This window comes from Osmia bicornis, chromosome 5 (genome assembly GCF_907164935.1).
Source record: "Osmia bicornis bicornis chromosome 5, iOsmBic2.1, whole genome shotgun sequence".
Classification (NCBI taxonomy): domain Eukaryota; kingdom Metazoa; phylum Arthropoda; class Insecta; order Hymenoptera; family Megachilidae; genus Osmia; species Osmia bicornis.
Genome location: NC_060220.1, coordinates 9,678,835 through 9,703,206, shown reverse-complemented (window position 1 = coordinate 9,703,206; position 24,372 = coordinate 9,678,835). Strand labels below are relative to the sequence as shown.

Genomic DNA, 24,372 nt, shown 5'->3' with positions numbered 1-24,372 from the left:
GGGTCACGTTCCTCGTTACAGGCTTCTCTTTAACGAGTTCCAGTTTAATCCATTGTTTGCCATCTACCCCTACGCGAGTTTGCGATTTCTATTAAAAATATCGATAAATCGTTCGTGTAGTCATGTTTACGCGTGTCGTTTCGATATTTCCAAGATATTTGAAAATGTAGGACAGTGGGATTTCTTTGTTAAAAAAGACAAAAGGAAGAAGAGAGTAGCGAGCAGTGGGTGCAATGGGTGCGTACGATTGCGCCATCGCGTAAGGCTGCGGTTGCCTTTTCCGCGACTGCGTGGTCGCCTGTACTCGGTGACCAGGAAAATTCAGCCGCGACGAATACAAGAGGGAAACTCGAGTGCCGAAGCTCCACTGAGCCGCCAATAAACAGACATGTAGGGCACTGTGTTCGACGCGATACACCAATTGATATTTCCATCACGGCGACCCGTCGACTCGGCCCGGCCGCCACCGGTTCTCGTTATTCTAGCCAATTTGCACCGGCTATTTTACCAAATTGCGTACTAACACGCTGCCCTCGAACCAACGCCGTCAAAAGTAGATGTTTCGAATTTTCAAAACTGCAGCATTTTGAATCGTTCAGAAATTGAAACGTGAAAATTTCGATCGATCGATCGTTGTGAAATTGAGAGGAACTTAAATGTAACGAAATTCGAAAATGGACTTTTCCGAGCCGCCACTATTGAAGAAATCTTGGTCTTTGATTTTCAACTTAACTTGGCGATCTTAGCGTACTTGCTTTAGAAGGGTCATCAATTTTAATGAGCTATTTTTCCACGAAGGCACGGAATGCAGAACGCTAGGTTCTATTTTCAAGAAGCCATAATAATTGTAGAGTTACGTGGAAGTTTAGGAAGAAAGATTGGCAACATTTTCTCATTAACATCACGATCTCTGGGTGTTTACTTTGGAATAGACGGATCATAGCCGTTGGGAAATTTTTCTTTTCTTTTGGATTCTATCTTTGGTATCCGCGAAGACACGCGTCTGCTCACAGTATGCTGCTGGTTTCTATTTTGAAGAAGCCCACAGTGTCCTCGGTCTGCGTATCTGGAGATTTACTGGCTGCTCGAAACTATGTGTCTATCGATTAACATAAAACTCGATCGTTCTGCATTCATTCCTCCTTATTAAGTAACGCGTGTTTTCACCTGCATCGACTGCAAAAATACAATTCTCGTGGTGAACACATGTTCGTCTCTAACGTGAGTTCTAAAAAATGTATTCACACCCAAAAATGTTAGGGCGCTTCGATTGCTATTTCTCAACATAGTTTCGAGTGCAAACTGCGAATAATCAAAAGTCATTCCTACAAGCACAAAATTCCACGTAAAAGAATCGCGATTCCCAAAGACTCGAGCGTACTCTAGGTGCAAAGATCCAGCCAGCGATTCCTCCACTTCCGGAATGCCCCCCCAAAGGGCGCGATCGAGTACTGACACGTTTTTCCCCTATCCCGTACGTAATGGTCACACCGTCATGATCGAAGAATTCGGCAAGGATAGATGACGGAGAAAGTGGGCGCGTATGCGATTGATAGACGCGACGAGGGAAGGGTGCACGCGGAGGGTAGATAGCAGAGTGCAACGCGACGCGACAACGGGTCAAAGAGGAAACGCGATGCACCTCGAAGCGGAGCACGGTTCTTCGCTGATGCAGCCGACAGCACAACTGGCGGCTGTCCTACCGCACCTCTGCACATCCACCCACGCTATATCGATCGTTCCTCCTCCCGCCTGCCGCGTGCGCCTCTGAAACCTCTTCCTCGCTCTTCCGCCTTCCTCCATCTAGTACCTAGTGTGCCTCGTGGTGGCGGTACTGCTAATAGTACCATTGCCGATGCTATTTGTACATTCGCTCAACTTGGCTACCATCGAGGACAAACGGTATTACTGACACTGCCTTGGCACTGGCACCGGAAGATGGATACGCTTTCGAGTGCGAATCGTACGATTGTTGACGGATACAGCCGCGTATAGAGGGTGGGGAAGTAGGAATTTGTGAGAAACAGGGGTTGGAGCACCGGGATCGCACCCACACCCATGCTACCCATTATGCGACTCCTGCTCCATTATTATTCCTATCTCCAGGATTTTTCTTCCTGGAATTTCGAATCTTGGTCCCAATTATTACGAGGTAACGTAGAAATTAGGCCACTGGGAATCGAAGCCACTACCCTCGTAAATCTGCTTACCGGGTATGGTAGTTCCGGTTCCACTTTTCTGAATAAAAGCCTGACTTTACGTAACCGCAAGCAATTTCTTCGCGTTTAAGACGAGAAACCTTACCGAGAAGAAATCAACGGAACAGAATTACGGTGTAAAGAGTAAAGTTAATCGTGAAAAGAATTTCACCGAGAGACTATGAATCTCTATGTTTAAAGAACAGGATACAATGGAAAGCGAAACCGCGTAAAAAGAGGTCTTTTATCTTCGGTTGCCGTTAGAAGTGGTGAACTACGCAATCGACGAAGATAACCACTTACAGTTTATACGGTAGGCTAAGGCGGATAATAGAGAGAAAAATAATGGGATGGCTTTTGCAAACGTTGCTACGGAATGTTTTCTCATCGATGTCGCGTTTTCAGTACGTAATCAACATGTGTTGCAGGTGATACGTAGAACACTGCGGTTACGTAAGTCGCAGCTTGTGACGAAAATCTTGTTGCTAATTGCGCGTAAAGCAAGAAACTAGAATCGATAGTACGTTACAAACGCAATATTTCTATTATGCGCAGTATACTTTGTTCAAATTTTAATCAAATCAATCGATCAACGGATTTATAGATTCTATTGAATTCCAAACACTTGTTGCTGCCTCCGTTTAACCCTTTCGTCACAGTTGAAAATTGCTTTTTAAAACCTGATGAATAATGAATTTTTCATGCTTTCAGAAAGGTGTGAATCTACTTAACTACTCAATCAATAGTCTACTTTCGAAGACACAATGAAAGGGTTAACGAATACATTCACCGGTTCGTTCGTATCAAATGGGTTAACGAACAACTGGAGCAACAATTACGGAACAGATCGAAGCCAAGGTAGCGTTCTTTTCTTCGTAACGTTTGATATAAACGAATTGCGTAAGGGGGCCGTGTTATTTAAAGAGAGAACGTTCTATCGTCCAAACAGGTAAGAGATCGTCCACCTTTCGAATACGTGACACTGGGCAAACTAAAATATTTCATTCTATCGGACACGCCTTACACCCGGAAGCCTGAAATTTACATATTTCAGCCGATCGATCAAAAGATTTCGCCCCCTCGTTTATCATTCGCGAGAATCTTCCTTTGCACAGTGTAAGCAGATATCCAGCGAGCAGGTTCATACGTGAAAATGTACACCATACCGGTAAAACGATACGGCGAGAGACAAATTGATACCAAATGAGAAACGGATGAGAAGAAAGAAAGACTTATAGAACGATCGAGCAGCAAATGATTCATAAAACGATCGCGTCGCGATCGAAATGGCACGCGCGGACGCGTAACAGTTACTCCGTTAACGATGTCTATATCGAGCTACATTCTGCGTGCATGCACGTAACAGAGTTGCAAGGAATGGCAAGTAAATTGGTGGAAGCGCAATAGCGTTCGACAGAGAAAGGTTACCGCGTACAAAGACGAAGGAAAAAAAAAGAGAGAAAGAGAGATCGAGGGGACGGTACGTCACTTCCGGTCCATTAAGAGCAACACGGGGGTCAGCGGTGTTGCACGCAGGGAGCTAATTACAAGAAAGATAGTGGCTCTCATTCGAGGATAGTAGAACGAACGAGATTTCTCGATAATCGATAATCATATTTTACTCCGTTTTCACTTCCCCCTACAATCTTCTTTCATCGCATTTGTGGGTGGCTGAGTGAAAGCGATATAGCGAGGCGATCGATCATTTATACAGGATGCTTCAAAAAGGTTGCCAATCGTGAAGACTATAGATTCTCTATGGAAACAATCAAGTTTTGTTTTAGCAGACGTGCGATCGGAGGAATCGCGACCCACAAGATGGGAAGCGGTAAAAGACTTTTTAATTTCTTTAGTCACGGATAATCTACAGTTTTTCCTTCCTTCCTGAGACAAGAAGAAATGATTACCTGATTTGCGTGTGATAAGCAGGAGCCGTGTGTTCGGTGTGCGTGGTCAGGAGTTCGGCTGGAACGGGGTCCATGTCGATCGGTTGAATCCTCGATATCGCGATAGGCTGCACCTGAAATACGCCGGGTGTTGTCGGTGAAGGTTGTGGACCTAGCAATGAGACGCGTACCATTTCCCTACCTTCGCTGTAAAAGAAAAAAGAAAAAGAAACATTTTAACCATTTCGAAGTTGCGGTCCGAAGCGGAGAAATTCGATAATGATATTAACTCGAACTATCGGTACGGTGATATTCCGGTGGGATCGAATATAACGGTACCTATCGAGCGACCAGGAAAGGTCGTGAAACTGTAGCACGAAAACGCGATTAGCTAATGGTAATTTATCACGAGGAACTTTCTTCTTTGGTAACGCTCTTACAATCATCGACTATTTCGTTGCCCTCACGTGTTGCACGAATGGCACCCTGCCAAAAGGGAGTGCTGACACTTGCCAATTTCTTGGATTACTCGATCATCGAATAGATAATCGCTCACGTGGATAAGGTTAAGTGGATACCGTGATAGTTTACGTTCTTGATATGGTTATACATTCTTAATCTCTAGAGGCTACCATCGTCTTAAAGGGGGTCTGATGCAACAGAAAGTTTGACCGCGCTTCTTCGAAAACCTCTCTGGAAAGTACTGGAAAGGCCTCTTCCTACGATTCTTTGCTGACCGATTCTAACTTCCGTCCGAGTGAAAACGAAAGAAAAAAGCGGAGAAGGTAGTTTTCACCAAGCAACAAGAACGAAAGAAATTGAAAGGACCTGAAGAAACAAAGCTCCGAGTCTGACTTGAAACCGGTTTCTCATCGTGCCACGGTCACGCGCGACTTTTCATCCTGATGCAGCCGGTTACGAAGAAATCGATCTTGCGACGATAATACGCGAGCGTTACGCGCGTTCAACGAGAGAAATCGACCCACGTATGTGCGCTTAATCGAGTACTAGATTGCGTTTAAAGAGATTTGTGGAAAAAAAAGAGAAGTCTCTGGTCCGCTATACTGTGGCCACTATTTTTCCCCTAACACCCACATTCGATGCTTTACTTTGCTAGAACGTGGGCCCTGACGTCATCGAGCAGTTAAACACCTACTGTAGGATTTAAAGTTCAGACCTTGAGCTCGTGATATCATCCTGTGCCGATGATTCTCGGTATGCCAAAACATTCCTGTGTATTCACCGTGATTTTCCAACCTAACGAGGATGAGGCCCTTGAGAAACCAATTTGAAACTATTTATATTGAAACCTTGATCACTGGATTTATGTTAATATTGGGTTTACCAGAAATTTATGTTGAATCAATTAGAAGGTCAATAGGGCAATCGATTAACGATGTCTAATTACGTAAGAATGATTTGAAGAGATCGTTTAGTAAAATATTAACCTAGTTTTTCAAGGATGATAATATTTTTTTTATATTCGAAAGATACTTGAGAGTATTGGGATCGATCATTCGACGAGCAAGGGGCGGATAGTCGGTGGATACGTGGGCGCCATTGCGTCTATAAGCCGACGAGGTCGATTCTCTTCTACTCGATTGCGAAGAAAAACGGTCAATGAAACGAAGAAAATAGAAATGTTGAGTATTTGAATCTCTAAATGGAGTATACGATAACATACTGACAATGAGATGAAAGGACGAAGAATTAAAAGGAGAATCGTCCTTGGTGGTTGGCCATCGAACTAGCGATAAAGAAAATCGTGTCAAACGATTAGAAAGTCAAGCAGAACAAGATTTAACGAGGACGATGGATTCGATAAATATTCCTGTCGATCCGTCACGCGGAGTAAATTATCGGTTCGGCATTGCGAACCGGTCAAGATTAACTCGGTTCGGTGTTTTCCATTTTGGAGAGCAACAACGAGCGTGTCTCGCTTTCTGCTCGAGCGTATATTTTTAACTCCTTACGCTCGAGGGAATTTATGTAACGATATATAGCGTGTATGCGATCGGTTGTGGGGGACGGACGAGTGTGCGAAAAGTCAAATGGGATCGTCTCGAGTTTGTGCAGCACGACTCACCGCAAACACCCACACGCGTCGCATCAATTTGTATTCATAACCGGGAAGGAATTTATTGCTGCAAAACCGGCCGTGTTTTCCTCTCCTTTCTACGCATAATTTTCAACCACGAAATACGCCCAATTATTATTATTATCGATAACCTTCATTAATTTATATCGACGAATCGTTAATAAGTAATTTGCATTTGATTATCGCTCACGTAAGTTTCGTATCGAGTACCGACCATTTAAACCCCGTGAAAGTTTTTACGAGCGTGAGATACATCACGTACCGTGTAAACGGGAAAAAGTCGGTAATTAGACTAAAAACGAATGTTAATCATTTATAGCGTAGTGAAGTTTATTCGAGAAAAAGCGCAGGACAGGTTTGTAATCAGTATTCGACATCAGCGACACGTAATTAGACATGCCCGTCAGGCATGACCGAGCAGCGATACACTGCTTAAATTTATATTGTGACGAAACTGTGCAGAACAATCGTTCGATTGTTATACAACATCGAAACGAGTGATTTTTTTTCTATTTCCCACTGCATTACAAAACTCCAGTTTCACGCACACGTACGGGCATCGCTTTCTCGCGAACCGATTGCTTTCATGAAATTGAAAAAATAACAAGTTTTAATTACACATCGGAATGTTGGATGAAAGGAAATCGTTGGAACTCAGACGATTCCGTAATTGTAAGTACGCGGATAACGCGCCTAAGATTCGTTAGAAAAATCATGATATCCAAGCAAAGAAAGATAACGACCACTATCTTTGCGAGCTAAAGATTCGACTTTATTTCAATCGATGATAAGGTTTGAAAAAATATTTTACTTTGCCAATGCTCGAGTTGTTCAACGAAGCAAATCTACTTTCTAACGAAACCTCTAATCATTGAAGCCTTTATTACATATATGTAATTACAATTTAATAAATGGTTGTTTAAAAACATGATATCAGTTTTATAATGTTGGTACGTAGCTCGGTTTGAAACATCTCTAGAAAACTAGGCTAGTCTGTATACATAAGAGGAGAGGATCGAAAGCAAAGCACCAGGTTAACGCGAAAACGTTACCTGCTCGAGTGGAGGTACCGGTTTTAACAAAAGGAAAATCCAAAGGTTCGAAAGAAAGGGTCGGTAGTGTGTCAAGATGGCTCGTCGCCATGGTAACTGGCCAGAGAGTACTTTGCTCTCTTTTGCATTTTCTCCTTCTCCCCTGTAACTACGACGTTTCTCATCTTCACATTCCCCTTTTTATTACATTAGTTTGTCCCGTTAAACGGGCTTTTCCAACGAGGGATCGATTGACCAGAGTAAAGTACGATACACGATTCTCGTCGACGCGTAAAACACGGAGCGCGCGAGACGCAACGATAAAACGCACGTCGACTAATCTCCCATCGTTGCGCTTAAAATAGTATGAAAAACGAAGGGATGATGGGAAGAAAAGTCGTCGAGTCGACCTCGATTCGATTCTATTGAAAAGGGGATTACACATCTACCTTCCGAATCGTTGCGTTCTCGTCGCAGAAATGAATTTACAAGCTTTCAAGAAACGTACCTGACAGATGAGAATCCGTCAGCTTCCCGTTGCCGCGGCTCGGGAACAATGACGTGATGCTCCTGTAAATACTCCTGGCATGCAAGTTCTTTTTACCCGGCGACCTTCGGTCAAGTCCAACCGGTGGTAATATCGGGCCGATATATAAACCCTAGACACTCGCGGAAACGAAAAAGGCTGTTGACCGTTGCCCGGGCACGACACGTACTAAAGTTCGACCGTTCGGCGAAACGGAGCAGCTACGAGTCGCGAAATCGATCGTAAATCCTCGGCACCACGCCTGTGCGTCTGTAAACCTCCCTCGCTCCACCTGGTCACGCTCCAGACTGAGCGACCAAGCAAACGTCGTACGGGACAAACAGCGACTGTGCTGCACTCTACCGGCCATTTTGCAAAACTCTCTCTAATACACGCCCCTATACAATTTTCAATATTTATTTCATCATTTTTATTATTTCCCTACATCAGAGATGTATAAGGTAGCTGTAAATTATTTCCAATCCCTGTCCTTTCTCTTCAAGTAGGTTACAGAGAACGATATTCCTAGTCTGTCAGAATTTATTTTAGGGGAAGTTTCTCCCTTGGACAAACTACCCTTACTGACTTACTGTCTTCTTTAAATGTACAGCAGTCTTCAAGTTGAAATAATGTTAGATCGATACTGGTTTTCATTCGCATGGCTACAAGATTCATATTTGCTAATGTGCAAATTTTTGTATGACGTCATATCTTATCCGCAAGTAGCCATGGCGTGTTTTAAAACCTTTCATTACCATTTATGTTAACGTACTACTTTTTGCTTTAAGAATCCTTTCTCGAGAGATGTTTACCGAAAGCGTACTCATAATTTTTAAGAGATTGCGACATGACCACTGGTTTTCGTCTTTTTACAGCAAAAGGCTGGATATAAAAAAGGATCTTTTTAAAACTGTTTGTCCATATTAACGAAACCTGATCCTGAATGTGATAGTGACGTTGTCGAAAAACGACATTAAGTATTCCGAGCGTGTGCACCGTCGTTTAACCGGATCAAACGCGATAATGATCGTACCGAGCGATAAGTAGAAGTCTATTAGGAAGACCGCGCGTGGGCGGAAGTATCTAAATCGCTAGACTACGACTTTAGTAATGTCTGATTCTCCAGCTTCGTTGATAGAAAGATTCTCCATCTTCGATACGAAAAAGTAAAATAAAGCAACAAATAAATAATGTAAAAATTACACGGTATTTTCTTGAAAATCGTCGCGCCTTTATCCCCACTACATTGCATAGCTGCTCGCTCGATAATCGCGGATGACTCAACTATGAAGGTGAGTCATCAAAGAAAAGTAAAGTTCTCGTGTTCTTATTTTGTTATTATAAAATTACTTGAATTGAATTGTTGAGATTCGTAGGATAAAAATGGTACTAAACATGACTATATTTGGAATGTTGCAAGTTAAACGACCTACCCCCTTGACAGCTCGTAAGAGAATGCTGCCTATCGGCAGGGGTCGCGTCACGTGATCGACCTGACGTGCTACGCGCATGCGCAAACGAGTGTATAAAAATATGGCGCGAAAAGCGTCGTTTACTTACTCGGTATCAGGTACAGGAGTGATTATCGAGGGCACGCGTCCATTGTGGTCCAAGAAACGATTGATCTCTGGCTCTTCTTGAACAGGTGTCTCGTATACCAGAGTTTCTACCATCGATCCTTTGCTCGAACCGAAGGAAACTCTGCAAAGAATTACAGACACTGTGTAGAGCATTTTCATTTGAAATCGAAAGATGATTTGTTACAAACTGGCGGCAGCAAAAGGACAACCATCGATGAAAAAGAAAAAGAGTATCAGTCTCGCGTGGAAAGCGGTAAAAATAGTTGCCGTAAACCTCAATTTCCTATCGCGTGACAGCACTCGAAGCGAGTGAATCGGACACTCGGTAACCGCAACAGCGGGCGGTCCGATATCAAAATCGAAATCCCGCGATCGAGGTATCGAATTACGGCGATCAAGCGCGGCCGAGATTAAAGCTGCGATCGTCTATCTTACACGATGTACGCATAGGTTAGCGTAAGTTCGAAAAAAATCGGGTTCTGATCTAGACTCGAACGGGTGACGGCGCAGTGCTGCCACGTGGCGAGAAAATTACTAAACGAAGTTGCACTGGACAGGGTAATACAGGGATACGAGGGAAAGGAGATGCGCCAGTCACGTGGCTCCTCGGTGACATCCTCCAAATACTATCATCGTTCCTCTTGCAATAACCCTTTTCCACTTACGTCTGATCTGTGTCACTAACTCGAATTGTTCCCGATGACGTAACCGTAATTGCCGATCATCCACCCACGCACTTTCTCGTTTTCTATCTCCAAAAGGCGAATTTCTCCGTTTGGAGTAATTTGAAATCACAAGATACGCGATACAATTAGTAACGAAGATTGTATTTAAAATGAAATGAAAAGAAAACAAGGATACTTATCGAATAATACATTTACTGTAATGTACAATAAAAAGATGCAGAGGAAATCGGGTAGAAAATTGTGTCTTTCAAACAACCTTCGGATAATTTTAACGACTTCACGGTTGTTTAAAGAGTAGGAATTTGGTCCACGTCAAAAGTACTGGATAGTTTCATCGAACAGCTAATCAAGCAGAGTACCATGTGGGAGAGAAGCCTCCTCCCCTTGAACGTCATCGTATAATGGTGGAATTTGTTTGAGATTCGTTCGAAGGTTGTTTCGTTTATCGATAATTAAGCTCGCGTTAAAATGTGAAATTTCTAAAAATATATTAGTCAAATTCGTGAATAGATGAAAGAAGATTAAAATGAAGGGAAAATTGCGTGAAACGACGCGTCACGTTAGAAGGATAAGCTCAAGTTCTCGAAGGAGTAGGTAATACCGAGTAGAAGGTCTGTAACGCGTTAGCTTTTGATTCGAAGAGGGACCAGGAGACGTGGAATGGCCGTGACCTAGCCAACACGTAAATGTCACGAGAGGTTCAGGAAGATGCGTCGTAAAAGACGAGATATAAACCGGTATGGTATAACCATCCTCAACGAATAACGAGGACTTCGATCGTGTGTGTTTTGCTTCCCAAAGTGTCGTTCAATGAAACGTATTTACATACGAATCATTAATCAAACTTTCTTTTCGACAGCGATACGATAATGTCAGCATTTAGAGAAGTTAAAGAAACAGTATGAGTCATCTTGACTAATCGTCAGCGAACCGTAATCTCTCGTTCTCTCTGAAACACGAGAGACGTTGTTCTGGTTAGAAATAGAAAAAGACGGGCTCGGTACAATTGCGAGCTGTTTTTCGACCTGTCAGGTAAATTTAACTCGAGCAATGCTTTCGAAAACATTCTACCTTGACAGTGAAAGATTCGTTACGATTTTCTACTACCGAGCTGAGTTGAGCTGCGCGTAAATCATTTAGATCTCTCATGTTTTTAACGCGTCTTTTTCTCTGCACTTTCGACCACATGATTTGAACGTTTTATCAATGGAAAGCTTATATCAACACTTTGAGAAGCATTTTAAACGATAAAAACATTCCTATTGTTCTTGTTTGTTCAACAACGCTAGGAACTAGGAAGCGATATCGCGATCGAATGAAAAATTAAACAGGCGGTAGTGTATTTGCTAAGCTTTATCTCCGTAAGATAACTATGTTAAAGTGAAAAGAACGATAAGACGGATCGTTCAAGGTTAGAATGATAGGCGTCGGTGGAAAATTGCCAGAAATAGCAAAGAATCCGTGAGAGTTAATCGGTCGCGCGAGTTTGATATACCAGAGGAGAAGGTTAAAGACCTGGCGAACCAAATTAGAAAGGTGGTCTAGAATCACCTTTGAACTCTTTGCTACGTCATTATCTCTATCTCTAGCCCCGAATCAGTACAGTATTGCCCCTTTAAATGGCAAGATTCCTACCTTTCCAACCGACAGCTTGCCATTCTATTATTCTTGGTCTAGAACGCGTCTCCGTTCGTATAATGTCGCGTTCCCTTACCTTTTCAGACTAGTGTGCTTCGCCCCGTTGAAGATTTTATTCTTTCGATCGCTACCAACGGTGCTAGCATCGCTGTTTATGCTGTACAGGCTGTCATCCTTGGCAACTTTCGACGCGTGTAAAGTCGATTTTTTCACCACGGTTCCGTTATGCTTCGGACTTTCGCTGGTCATCGGATGTTGTTGTTCGTCCTGGACCCGTTGATCGCTACCATGCTCGTCGATCTTCGAGACGATCATGGTTCTGGCGGTGTCGGTGTACTTTTTCGGTGAAACGGTGATTACGTTCCCAGGCGGTGGCCTCGTGGCGAACGAACGTTCTTTCGGACTCTTCTGCAACTTGTTAGCACGAAAGTTGCCTTGACTCGAGTCTCCCGGCGGTGGCTTGTCCTCCGTTGGAAGCATATACGACAACATCGTCCTCTCGCCGTTCACCTGTGGAAAGAAAAAAACCAGCCAATTCTGACGACCATGAGTCGACTAATCACGCACCAACACCGTAACGCGACATTTTTCTCAAGTAAAACGAAATCTGTATCGTCCAAGTATCCTGACGATCTTTCGCTCTGGGTTAGGTTTGCTCGAGCAAGTCTGCAAGGAGGTCGCGGTTGAATTACCAATTGGAACTAATTACACCGACAGCCGTGAGTTAATATCTGTTAACGCTCCAACGATCTCTATGAAACGCTTTCTTTTCCCTAACGGATCAACGTGGTCGTGTAACTGTACAAACGCCGCGATCTGCCACCTTGCCGTTCGAAAGAAACGAAATCTCATCGCGAACAATGCATCGATTCATCGAAAATCTCTTGTAGGATTAAGTATTATTCATCATCCGATCGCTGGTAGAAGAAAAAGGTTTTCGAACGAATTCAATAGGTTCCTTAACGTCTAAATTTCTGGCAATGAAGATATATGTACACAGGGGAAAGAAAAGTGTAGAGAAGAATAGAATGTCGAGAAACCGTGACAAGAATCCAGGATGTTGGGATGATCATGCTCGACCATACTGAACCGTGTTCGATCTCAAAGGATGCGTCAAGGAGTAGATCCCAATGCTATCGTAAAAGGCGTTCAAGAGGAAGAGGATAACACTGTTGAAAAGGACAACGCCATTGTGACTTACGTGTATAGTAGAATTCTAAAGTATCTAAATTATGAGTTGTTAAAAATTTCATAAAAATGAAAACAAAGCTTCCTTTTCTCCCCCTCGTTTTAGACGGATACTCCTTTAATTTTATTCCCGACTTGCCTTGGACACGTAAACGACGACAACGCACGCGACTGTGTACAACTCGTGCACGGTTTGATCGTTTTCGGGTAGCCGCGCGTTATCCAGGAAGAAGAAAGAGAGAAGGAATCGATCGTACACGGAAGAAAGGCATTCGAGCACGGCTGCTCCGAGAACGACTGAATGCAACTGGCGAGGGACCGCGAGGAGAAAACCGACCCAAAGGTTAAAGAGAAATGGCGGCCTAGGACGCTTATACGTATACCTATACTACTGTATTCCAAAGTTCTACGAGCTTTTGCCTGGTGAAACGCCTAAACTCGTTCGAGCTTCCTCGGTTCGATTACACGAGCCAGCCTGCAATATACATACATTCAACCACTATATCGGAACGGTCGCGTTGCTTTTCTACATATATCGACTCGCTTTGCAACGATCGAGCCGAGCCACGTGCAACTTCCAAATCGCACTCCCTTTCCTCTTCCCTCCTTCCCTTTTTCCAATGCACTCGAGGGTTTGGTTATACGCTGCGCGCGTAAAACTTTCATGCTCTCGACAATTTTAGTTCGTACTCGCAATACAGGCTGTCTCAGAATAGGGTGTGAGACTTTCAGTTTTTTCACATCAAAGAAAGGAGACAGGAATTTTTATTTCACATTTAAATGTTAATCAGTAACATTTTAACTCTTTAGTGTACTTACGCTCGTACCAAGAAGCTCTCGAGACGATGCTTTTCAGGAAAGTCGCCTGTTGGACTAGCATTTGGTCTACCTGAAACACAAACGCGATATTTTTTGTTAGTACATCTATCGAAGAATAGAATTTTCTTCGTGTATTTTGATATACGCAAGAAAATAGCCAAAGTAAAAGGCCCATTATTCGAGAACGAACGAGATGCACCCTCTGTACCCTATCTTCAATCCTGGCCTGTCCATTCACCATTCTTTTTCTAACGTGCAATACGTCAGCAGGCGTGGCACGGGAGGAACGGGAGAGGAAGCGATCTCGCCGGTTGAATAGGCACCTGTTTTCGCAGACAGGTGACACGAACGCATCCACGCACATACACAAACACAACTTAAACCTGTATGCAAACGCGTGAGAACCTCGGGAGCGAGGGCAATGACTCATAGGATAGCGCGGGTGCGACGACAGACGAATGTCGACATCGAATGCAAGAAGCTTCCTCGACGTCTTGAAAAAGAGTACCTTCGACCGTCTGCCTAAGCTCTCCTCCGCGTCGCATCACCGCAGGTACGGACCTATCTACTCCAGGGAACCACCCTTTAGAAAAACGCGCTATTCTTTCATGCGTTTTCCCTTGTCTCGGTTCATTCATCTATCCCAGATTCTAACGAAATGGTTAACACGTCTGTCTACTTGTTGATATACTCGTAAACTGTTTGCAATAAGCAATTACTTATCCGCGACTACGTTGTACGCCAATTGAATGTAGTTCGGTGCATCCAGTTGGTAAATTGATAAATTTGCATGACCCGCTATTCACGGACAATCGTCGTTTCGCGACGCATCAACGATCACGCTTGCAGTCTTCTCTCGAGTTACGAAGATCGCACGCGATTCGTCTTGTCCGCTTCGACAAAGATCTATACGATTCAGTTACTGCAAACCTGCAAGTCTATTATATTTGCGCGTTGTCGATGTTCGTAGGAAAAATATACGACGAGATTCAAGTTGTTGAGCGTTCGCTCAATTCATCGATATGAATCGCATTTATACATATGTATACTTTGCGATGCTTAGGTAAATAAAAAGTTCCCCTTTAGCAGACTTTTCAGACACCTCTTACGTTCACGCCCACGTAATCCGGATACTCGGAGACTCGCAGTGTCCTTCAAGTAATGGTACTAGAATTTATTTTACCCCTTTCCGTTCTTTGTTACAATCGCGTGATTTAACTTGAAATATATTAAAGCTGAAGTGCGTTTGACAAACAATCCGAGCTATTTCTTCTCTCGAGAAAATTGACCACGTAAAACTCAGGGACACCCCGTATAGTCGATTAAATTTGAAGTTCCATTCACGAGGTTGCATGGCAATTAGGGTGATCGTTGATGCGAGAAATTCGCGACAGTCCACGAAGCGATCAGCCGAGTCGGTACGAATCAATTCAGCGAGCTTTTGCTGTAAATAACTACACACGAAGGCGAGCCTAACAACGATGTTAAAAGTTTGACAAGCCTATATTCCACGGGATCGTTTAATTCGTTTAAATCAAAACCATGTACTGGATCGCTAACAATCCGTTCGGTTTTCAGGGTTAAGCGATCGTTACACGCGTTGAGATCATCGAGTGTAAAAGTTAATATACACGGTTTAAACAACGGAACGATTCGAAAACGTTTACTTCCGGCCACGAACTTCTAACGTTACATCGAACGAGATTTCCGGCACCGTGACTTCCTGTCGCTTAACAAGTTCCGCACCTCTAACAACTTTGAAGACGCTTACGCAGGAACGAACATAAGAGAAAATAAAAGTCGATATTGCTATCTATAGCTGGTCTGCTTATTTGTTGCACGGCTAACTATGTTTGATCGAAGAAAAATAAAGTTACGAGAGTGAATTCTTGGCACGTGTTATATCAGTATGCTTATTTTAAAGATTCAAAATTAATCGTCATAATCTAAAGGAAAATTGGATTACTCCGCGAGTACCTTTATAATGTTTTGTCTCGTTTCGAGCACAATCTGTGACTCGTTGTCAAGGGAAAGGAGTTAAGTACCAGGTTGTCGACAACGTGTACGCGAAATAAATGATTCTCACGACTTGTGGGAACCTCCGTACACACATCCAACGCGATTCACTCGCCATAAATTCAAAACCGCGCCTTTAAAGATCCCCCCCCCGTTGCCCTTCTTAAGTCGACTATAAATTTTCATGTCTCGTCTTTATTTTCTTTTGTTCCACCACGAAATTACGCCTCCTCTTATTCCTCTGCGTCTGTGCTCTTCATCTCCTTCACCCGTTCCTTCTCTTTCTTCTGCAATCGAGGCTGTTCATTTGATCGCTATTGTTGTTCCAGCCCACTTATTGGTATTATCCTCGCGATTACTTTTAATACGATTCAATCGCTATCGCTCCCCATTGTCCATCGATTCGCCTCGGGATCTCGTGCTGAAAACTTTTTTAAACAACCAAACACGACCTTTTTTCCCCTCTTTGAACCGAGCTAGCTCGAGGTAAAACTTGTCACGACGATCGTGATCGAGGATCGTGGAAAGAAGGAAAAGATATAACGGAACTCGACCGGTAACATCCGTTTCGCGAGTGTTGTTCTTGATTCTTGACGGTCGCAGGAGGAAGATCGCGGACAACGAAGAGAATGCGATTCATTTTGATAGCTAGTAAGCGGGGACGAGCGAGCCAGGTAAGTTTGCTCTTCGATGGAAGAACACGTAGCTACGTAATTTTCATTTCATACAAAATTTTCATGAAACATCGTAATATCTCTAATACTAAATCTTCGTGAAAGACAGCATTCCTAGAACTTCTTGAACACCTCACGTATTTGCTCTTCCACGTTTCTGGTCGGTTACTTGGCTGTCTCTTCGTGGTCTCCCTTGTTCCTTTTCTGACTTTTTTCTTCATGCTCGACGTGTCTCTGTCACGGGTATTAACGTAACTGTAGTACCGAGCGAACCGTAATACGAGCACGCTTCTCCTCGTATGCGCAAGAATCCTCTGGTAGGCGTTAAATCGCCAGGATTATAGGATCCTTCGTTGAACGAACAAGAAATTTATAGAGATTTCTCCAAAGATAAACGGCTTTAATTCATTTAACCGACTCTACGTCCAACAACTTTTAACCCTTTTCTTTTTATTTTTCACCGTTCAATTTTTCCCTCCGAGGGTTACATGTGCATATTTCAATAATCTTTTGTTACGCGTAACGGTAACGGAAAGCGGGATCTTTATTTGCAACAAAAATGGAATTCTTCCAATAGAATAAGATACCAACTAGAGATCGGAGAATTCATTCTGAACGCAGGCAGGAGAAACAAGTTCCTGGATAATTAGATATCCGATGTCGTTCTTCGTGGTTGGCTCGATGCATTTTTTCTTCTCACCCCGTAAGATCGGAGAGGATCAGCCTGTGTTTCCACATCCGCAGGAGACCGCTCGATCTATCGAGAACGTCGAGGATTTTTCGCAATATCGACTTGTTGCTACCTAGTAATTTATGCTAATCGAAACAGGCCACAGGAATCGAGTTAACTTGACGATCGGCTACTTTGTCGCGTTTATCCCCGTACCCTACGCGTTCGAAACTTTATTCGTACGAGTTTGTCGAATTACGATAAAACAATAACCGTGTTGCTAATGTGCAAGTTTTTATCATTTTACCCTACTGCTCGTACGTACCCGCGTATATACCTATCGATCGTCATGCTCGGTGAAGTGGCCATTAATTATTTCAATACACCGGTTCGTCGTTACAGCATTTGCGCTTAATCAAATCGTTTGCTATTCATCGTTTCATTCGACACTCTCTGCTACAATAATACACGCACGTGTACAGGGTGCCTCAAAACAAGTGTACACCTCTGAAAGTTTACCTAACGATAACGTCTGCTCGTGAAATTCCAATCTGCCCGACGACGTAAGTTGATCCCCAGAAGCCTAGTCTCGTTATTTACCAGTCACACCTCGTCCCTGTACCCCGTTCGTAGCGAAAGGGTTAATCTTGGCGAGCAATTGCGAAAGAAGAGTGTGCAGGGTGCACTGTACCGTGTCTCGAGGTCGGCCTATACGGATGACGAACCCGTACTCTGTACGGGTTCTGGCAGCTGGTTGGGTGCCAGCAAACGTCTATGCTTCCCGACGTTGTCCGCTGGCATTATAACCAGGAAGATGCGCGAACAATCGGGCACGTCGTCTCTCTTTCCCTTCTTATCCCGTCTTGTCGTGAAAATCGACTCCGGTCTATCGTTATCTCAACCCTCGCCGATTCTTCCGGCTTCTACACGAATCAATGATCACGCGTCTCGTCGTGGTTACACGTAGAAACGAACGTACGAGATAGATTTTCGTAGAACAGGGAAGATTGACGTAACGTGGAAGATAAATAAGACACCGATTTTGAACCGATGAATAATGATCGCGCGCAACACGGTGACACGTTTCGATCTCCCAGGTGGAATACAGACCGGTTGGCAAAACGTTTCACGCGTGTTTCGCATTCGTGAAACGTTTTTTCCCGAGTACCGCAAGAAGCGGAACGGTTAGGGAGCAGGTGCGAAGAGATGCCATGTAAATCGCGATTACGTTCGAGGCTAAGCGTAATGACATGTGCACGCGACATTCTCGCTGACCCTCGTTCGCGTAATCAAGCCCCATGAACCCTTTCTTTTTTACTCCCATCGCAGACGGCTCGGAGTCTGATCTCGTTATGAATTCAAGTCTTTTCCTCGAAACATTTTTTTAAATTTATTATCAGTCTTTCAGAAAAATGTCAGCAGAAATAGAGAAGGAAGTTTATCCAATTTCAAAAATCTGCATTGCTTAGCTTATCGTGGAGCGAGCTAGTCGGGCTTCGCTTGTACCTTCGAGAACCGAACAGGAAGCAATCTTGCTACACGACTTCCGTGGAATCGTTCCATCATTCAACGAGTCTGAACGCGGTAACACTATCAAACGGCTACACGTTTCAGACGTATGTACAATAGTTGATGCTTTTGTTCATCGTTTCTCGTAAGTTCGGACGATTCGTGAGAACGAGTTCGGTATTTTCGAGCAGCGCGAATAGATTTCACGGTGTCGAGCAGAGGAGAGGGAATCGGATAATTTGGAATGCGGATAAACCGTGTTACTCACTCCGCTTTCGAGAAGCGTAGGCGCGTAAAGTCAACCGTTGGAATTGGACGGGTCAAGTTGCAACGATGCGCCACGCATTCGTGGTGAGGTAATCCAATAAACTTATTGCCAGCTGTCGCGAACCTTGCTCCAGGCGATCGTGAAAACCCTTACTCTTATTCGATTACGCGTCTCCTTTCCCTTAATTCAGTCTGAACGGTGCTGTCGAAAACGATATGCTTTCTTTTACAATTCCAAACTATGTATCGTTATCTATCATCTGATTTCAGAACACTTAGATAATTCGTCGCGCAAAAGGACTAAAAGCATGCATCTTCGTACAACGATTCCTATCGATACGATCAACTAATTAAGAAGGGACGTGCGAGTGGAGTATAAATACCAGGACGTTGCGCCATTGTCTCTTACGGTACCGTGTGGTGCTCTCGATCATTCAGGCCAGCAAGAACCACTACAGAAAACCGTACCGAGTACGACGTACGCTTAACATATCGTGTCCTGTGTCTTATAACAGCTATCGTACGTGAGCCGTGTTTACTCGTAGTCGGAGAGTACGTGGCTCTGGGCTACCAGGATGTTTTGTATTCAACCTGCGTAAACTCATCGAGGCTGACTCATCGAGGTAGTAACGGAATAATCGTGGAAAAACGCGCGATTTCAGGACTCGACAGTCCATTCAGGAGTCGGCGATCAAGCAAAGTCGAAAGGAAAGCTGGAAAAAACGATTGGTAAAAACGGCGCACCGATGATGGACTCGTACAAATTGTAGGTTGCATTCGAGGAAAGAAGAGCGAGTTACATCGGGGAAGATTGAAGCGACTGTGAATGTCGCGGATAAATCAACTAACAGTACGTTCTGACGAAAGCTATTTCGTCGAAGGGTATATCAAGTTTGAAGCTTGAAAAAGATTTCAAGGAAAATATTGTTTTCTTTCGGAAAGGTTTCTTAGGGAATTAGTTGGGTCGTTAAAGGAAGTAGTTAAGAAACGATAGCGTGGGTCTTCAGCTTTCCAGGAAGCTACGCGAGTCGAAGTTATTTCGATCCAGTCGTGAACGTGGGTCAACGTAACAAGACGATTTCCTAAACGCTTACAAGCTAGACTTACCTACCGGACATTAAATACTTTACGAACCCTTTCAATGATTCGCAATCAACCGAGTCTTTTCCAAGAATTAAACGCTTGGTCTAGGGAATTAACTCCTAGATGCAGCACTCGAAATAACCGATTCATTAACCGTATCAACAAGTACGCTTTGCACTACTTCAATCAACGGACGTGTAAACACGCTGATATCAGTTAAATGGTTAAATCTTCGCAAGAGATTGCTTCGTGAAAATACAACGCGGGTGTTGAGAAGGAAAAAATCCAAGTTTCCCAAGGCTAAGAACATCTAATACAAAAAGCAATTGCAACTAAACCGAGAGGAAAAACTTGGAAATGCTTTCGTGTTCTCTTTTCCGCGAAGGAAAAGAAATCTGTTCGGAATCTACGATTTTGACGCATTTTTCGAGAGTGCATTTCGCGGCGCTTGTTTCAGCGATTTAATTCAGCTCTCGCGACGCCTAATTTACGGTCGCGGAAGCGTACGGTACCGCGTGCTTCCCATAGCTACGGTTCTATCTATAACGCTCTGCACGCAGAGCTCTCGGTTGCAGGAAAAGGGCCGCGAAATATCTCTTTGGAATTGTTTCGCGCGACACCCGTGCCAACGCTTTGCATTCTCAATCGTAAACGTGTTCGCGTATTAATCTCTTCAAACTTTCCTGTCGTTTCCTATTAACCCTTCCTGTTTTTAAATCCCTTTACCGACGCGACGCGGTTGCCAAAGATCCAACGTTGATCGAGAAACCGTGCGCGACAGAGTTTCGGATCTACAACGTGTACAGGACGGATTTTTCTCGTCAAGGGCAAACATTTTGATCGATACAGACGCGTCCGTCCCGAGGAAAAACGGAGCTGAGCGAGCTACGGCGCAAAATGGGTACACAACGTGCACCCACGTTGCTACACGAGAATGTAACATACATATGTACATCGAGCGTTCTCGAGTTAAGTCATTCGCCAGAATTAGAACCTTACTGGCGAATGATGGACGTCCGCGTTTCAAATTCGATATACGTATGCACACCGATTGCACGAGAGGATTTCGTATGGCAGCGTGCTCTCGATTAAAACGCAATCTTCATTTCGGATAAAGGAAATGTAGATCTTACGGCAGCTTAACAAGTAGTAGATATCAATGTGATATCTGCTCGTTTTTATGCAAAGCGATTGCAAGAAAGAAAGGCGTGTCAATATTTTTCTGCTTCGGTATAATAGCTTTGAATCTTGTTAGAGGAAATTGAAGAAAGTGCGTTTACATTCCGACACGCTTCGGAAATTCCTGTTATGCTGATAAACAGTTTTCGAATACGTTAGAGCGTCCATTAGCTCAATTAATTCTTGTAATTTTTATAAATTTCACCTATGAACAGACTGCCATTCGAATATTTTCATTAGCTCAACGTTATTCTCTCAACGAATCAACCGGTTACGTTCCATTCAAAAGTAATTTCTCGAAGCAGAAACTCGTTATTATTCTTTCTTTTACGGTTCATCCCACAGCAGCCTCCCTCTCGCGCATTTTCTCTCGAGTTATTAACGAGATATATGTACCTTCCATCGTACTCTACTCTCGTGTTAACGACGCTACTGTACGCCTCAAGTGCCGTTCCCCCTCGTTCCTTTGTTCCCTTTTATTATCGAGCCATCGAAATCGTTTCGTACGATTACTCGTCTGCGCTCACTTCCGTCTATGCGAATGACGGCGGTTACGTAAGCCGTTCTAGTCGCTTTTCAATCTAATTTTGAAGCGCGGTTACGTTCTCCTAAACTCGCCAGCCCACCTTAGCAAACCAGAATTACTGCGCATTCGTGTTCAATCTTTCAACAAGAATCATTCTGACGCGGCAAGATAAATATTCCTTGAAATACCCGCAACAATTGAGATTTCAATCGTTTCTTTGCCCTCGCGTTCGAATCCTTTAATGGATATAAATGAAAAGTATCGAAAGTGATCGTAGTAACTCGTTCGACCAGAGAAGCCTGTGCAGGCCTTAAATAGCCGACGGTTTCGTATCGAACCGAGGATTACCAGTTAATGAAAGTTAATGAGGAGTAGCGAGCGGAATAAGTCGGTCGATCGAGTTGCGCCCAAGTATGCGGCGATTAGGTAGCAGCAACAGGGGCAACGACACCGTACAGTCCCAAGTCTCCTAGACGAGAGACAGGATGGGCAGGATGCATCGAATTTCAAGCACTTAACACGAAGATCGGTGCAATACTTTCCTTCCTTCCTTCCTTCCACTTCCCTGTTCCTGTTCATCGACTATCCCTGTCCGGCTTTCGACATTGTCACAACGTCGCTGACCCGTGAACCAATAGGTAGGCTATAGATAGGTTAACCGAGACTATCGAATTTCATTGTCACTGCACCCTCGAAAAGCAACGTTCGATCGGGCCGCGACAGGTGCGGCACGATTTACGGACAATCTCATTTCATTCCCGTCCGGTTAACCAACCGGAAGAAACTCCCTTTAAACACCTTCGCGTCCAGCCATTTGACCCTTTTCAAATACTACGATTTTTCTGGACAATACGTTGCTAATACAATGCCGTCTCCCTATTATGGCTATCCGAAAATTAATGGCGAATGCTGGGAATACTGCTACGCTACCTAAAAGGGATAAGACCTTCCCCTTTAAGTGCCAAGGTGCGGGCTCAAATTACCACCACTTTGAGGGCTCGTATCGTACCCCGTTCTCTAAGTAAGTGGCAAGGCACAAATCTGAGCCACTTACATCTCTATCTTTGAAATGGGAAAAGTGCAAGCGTCGCCTTCGAAGGCGAAGGTAACGCGTTGCATCCCTTACGACGGTGCCTTGATTGAATAGGGAATGGTCTAAGGGTGGCTGGCTGACTGTTTCGCGTGCACGGTGCACACGCACCACGGCAAAGGCAAAGAGGAAGAAATCGATACGACGCCTGCGCACTTGAAAAGTTAACCCCGTTGGAATCGGCGTCGTTCATCCTACTACTCCTGCCTAGGGTTCTTCTCATCCCCATACTCTCGAAGCCGAATCGTTTTCGTTATCGAAACGGAGAGCACCCACGTCGACGCTAATTCATCATGTTTCGCGTTTTATTGCCATCTATCAAACGCTGCCGACGCGAGATGCCACCAGATCTTTCGTCTTTGCCTAATGTCGTCTACACGGCCTCGTGACACACCAAACTTTAACCTACCTCGTTCTTTACCAGCGACTGACCCGGATATATTTTGGCTCGCGATTCAACCACGACCTAGACAGACGTCCGATACCTTTCCCACAACTATTTTAACGCTTCACTTTCTGTTTGCAGATATTGCGTCGCTAAACAGGAAAAATAATTTCCCGATCGTCCGGCTCCTCCTCCGTGTCTCCTTGAGATTAATATACGTAACAATCAAGTGCTGCGATATAATAACCGCGACATTTCTTTGTTCCCGAGTGTTCGAAGAAATGTCAGAGATATCACGGTAGGAATACAAGCTGTCCTTGAAAAAATGTCGCCACGCTTTCACGAGGATAAGCGATTCTGTCGGTGTTATCTCAGCATTTCACAGCAGCATCTACTTAACATCGTAATGAAGCCGTGCACGTAACAAAGCGGTCGAATGTAAAGTATCCGTAACGAAGCTGTTGCTGTTGCAATTCTGTGCAATTCTATGACGGTAAAGACAATAAATAGATGTACAGTTGAGCAGAGGTGAAACGGACCAAGAGCTGATACTAAAGAGATGACCTAAACTTGATCAAGCGGTTATTAAATGTATATCATTGAGCATTTAAGTAGGAGAAAATAGACTACATCCTGCAGTCGAGACTCAGAAATCATACTTTCATAGATAAGATAATTGCAGATAGCGAGGATCGATGAATTCGATACAGGATACGGGGTAGGAATCGTCGACTCGAAGATTGATTTACCGTTGATGTTCGAACACGTCGGACCGGCTCCGATTCAACGAGCATATCCGACCAGTGGTTTTCGTTGTTTGTTCACGTGTAACGTGGCACAACTTGCCACAAGACTGTCGTTTTTCCTCGATAATTCTATTCGCACGACCAGCACGCGATCAACCGTTTCCTCGCGCGTAAACCTTCTTTTTCACGCTGGCCAGTATATACATAACTTGCGATTACTTTTCTAGAATACTAGGTACAACTTTACAGATCTTTCAAATGTAGGCTACCGTGAAACCTGGACACTTTAATCCGGTCAATGAAAACGGTGTCGAAAAGGTGTTATCGTCGTTAAGCAGCGACCGGTAGAGTAAACGACCGATGAAACAAGGATTCTCGCGACATGAAATCACGTAACAGATTTAAACGTATTATTTCCAACAGTATCTGGAGCAACCTGTTTGAAAACATGGCCGCGTATTAGAAACGTCCCTGACTCGGGATGTAATTAGCTCGATAATAGTGTTTCCAGCTCTATGCAGTTCAACGGAAAAGCCGATTTGATGATACCCCGAGAGCGAAAAGAAACTCTATCATT

At 43.9% G+C, this 24,372-nt stretch overlaps 1 protein-coding gene across 3 annotated transcripts in view; it reads right to left on the bottom strand.

Moving 5' to 3' along the window:
* Positions 1-24,372, bottom strand: part of LOC114878149 — a 32,705-nt gene that overhangs the window by 6,645 nt on the left and 1,688 nt on the right. The window contains exons 2-5 of one of the 3 annotated variants that reach the window (XM_029191610.2): positions 13,651-13,720; positions 11,720-12,153; positions 9,300-9,440; positions 4,106-4,291 (exon numbers count right to left, since the gene is read on the bottom strand). In XM_029191610.2, the coding sequence (XP_029047443.1) occupies positions 4,106-4,291; positions 9,300-9,440; positions 11,720-12,135 (743 nt within the window). In that variant the 5' untranslated portion in view covers positions 12,136-12,153; positions 13,651-13,720. The remainder of the gene's footprint in view (positions 1-4,105; positions 4,292-9,299; positions 9,441-11,719; positions 12,154-13,650; positions 13,721-24,372) is intronic. The other 2 variants (XM_046285871.1, XM_029191611.2) reach the window with 2 other exon arrangements.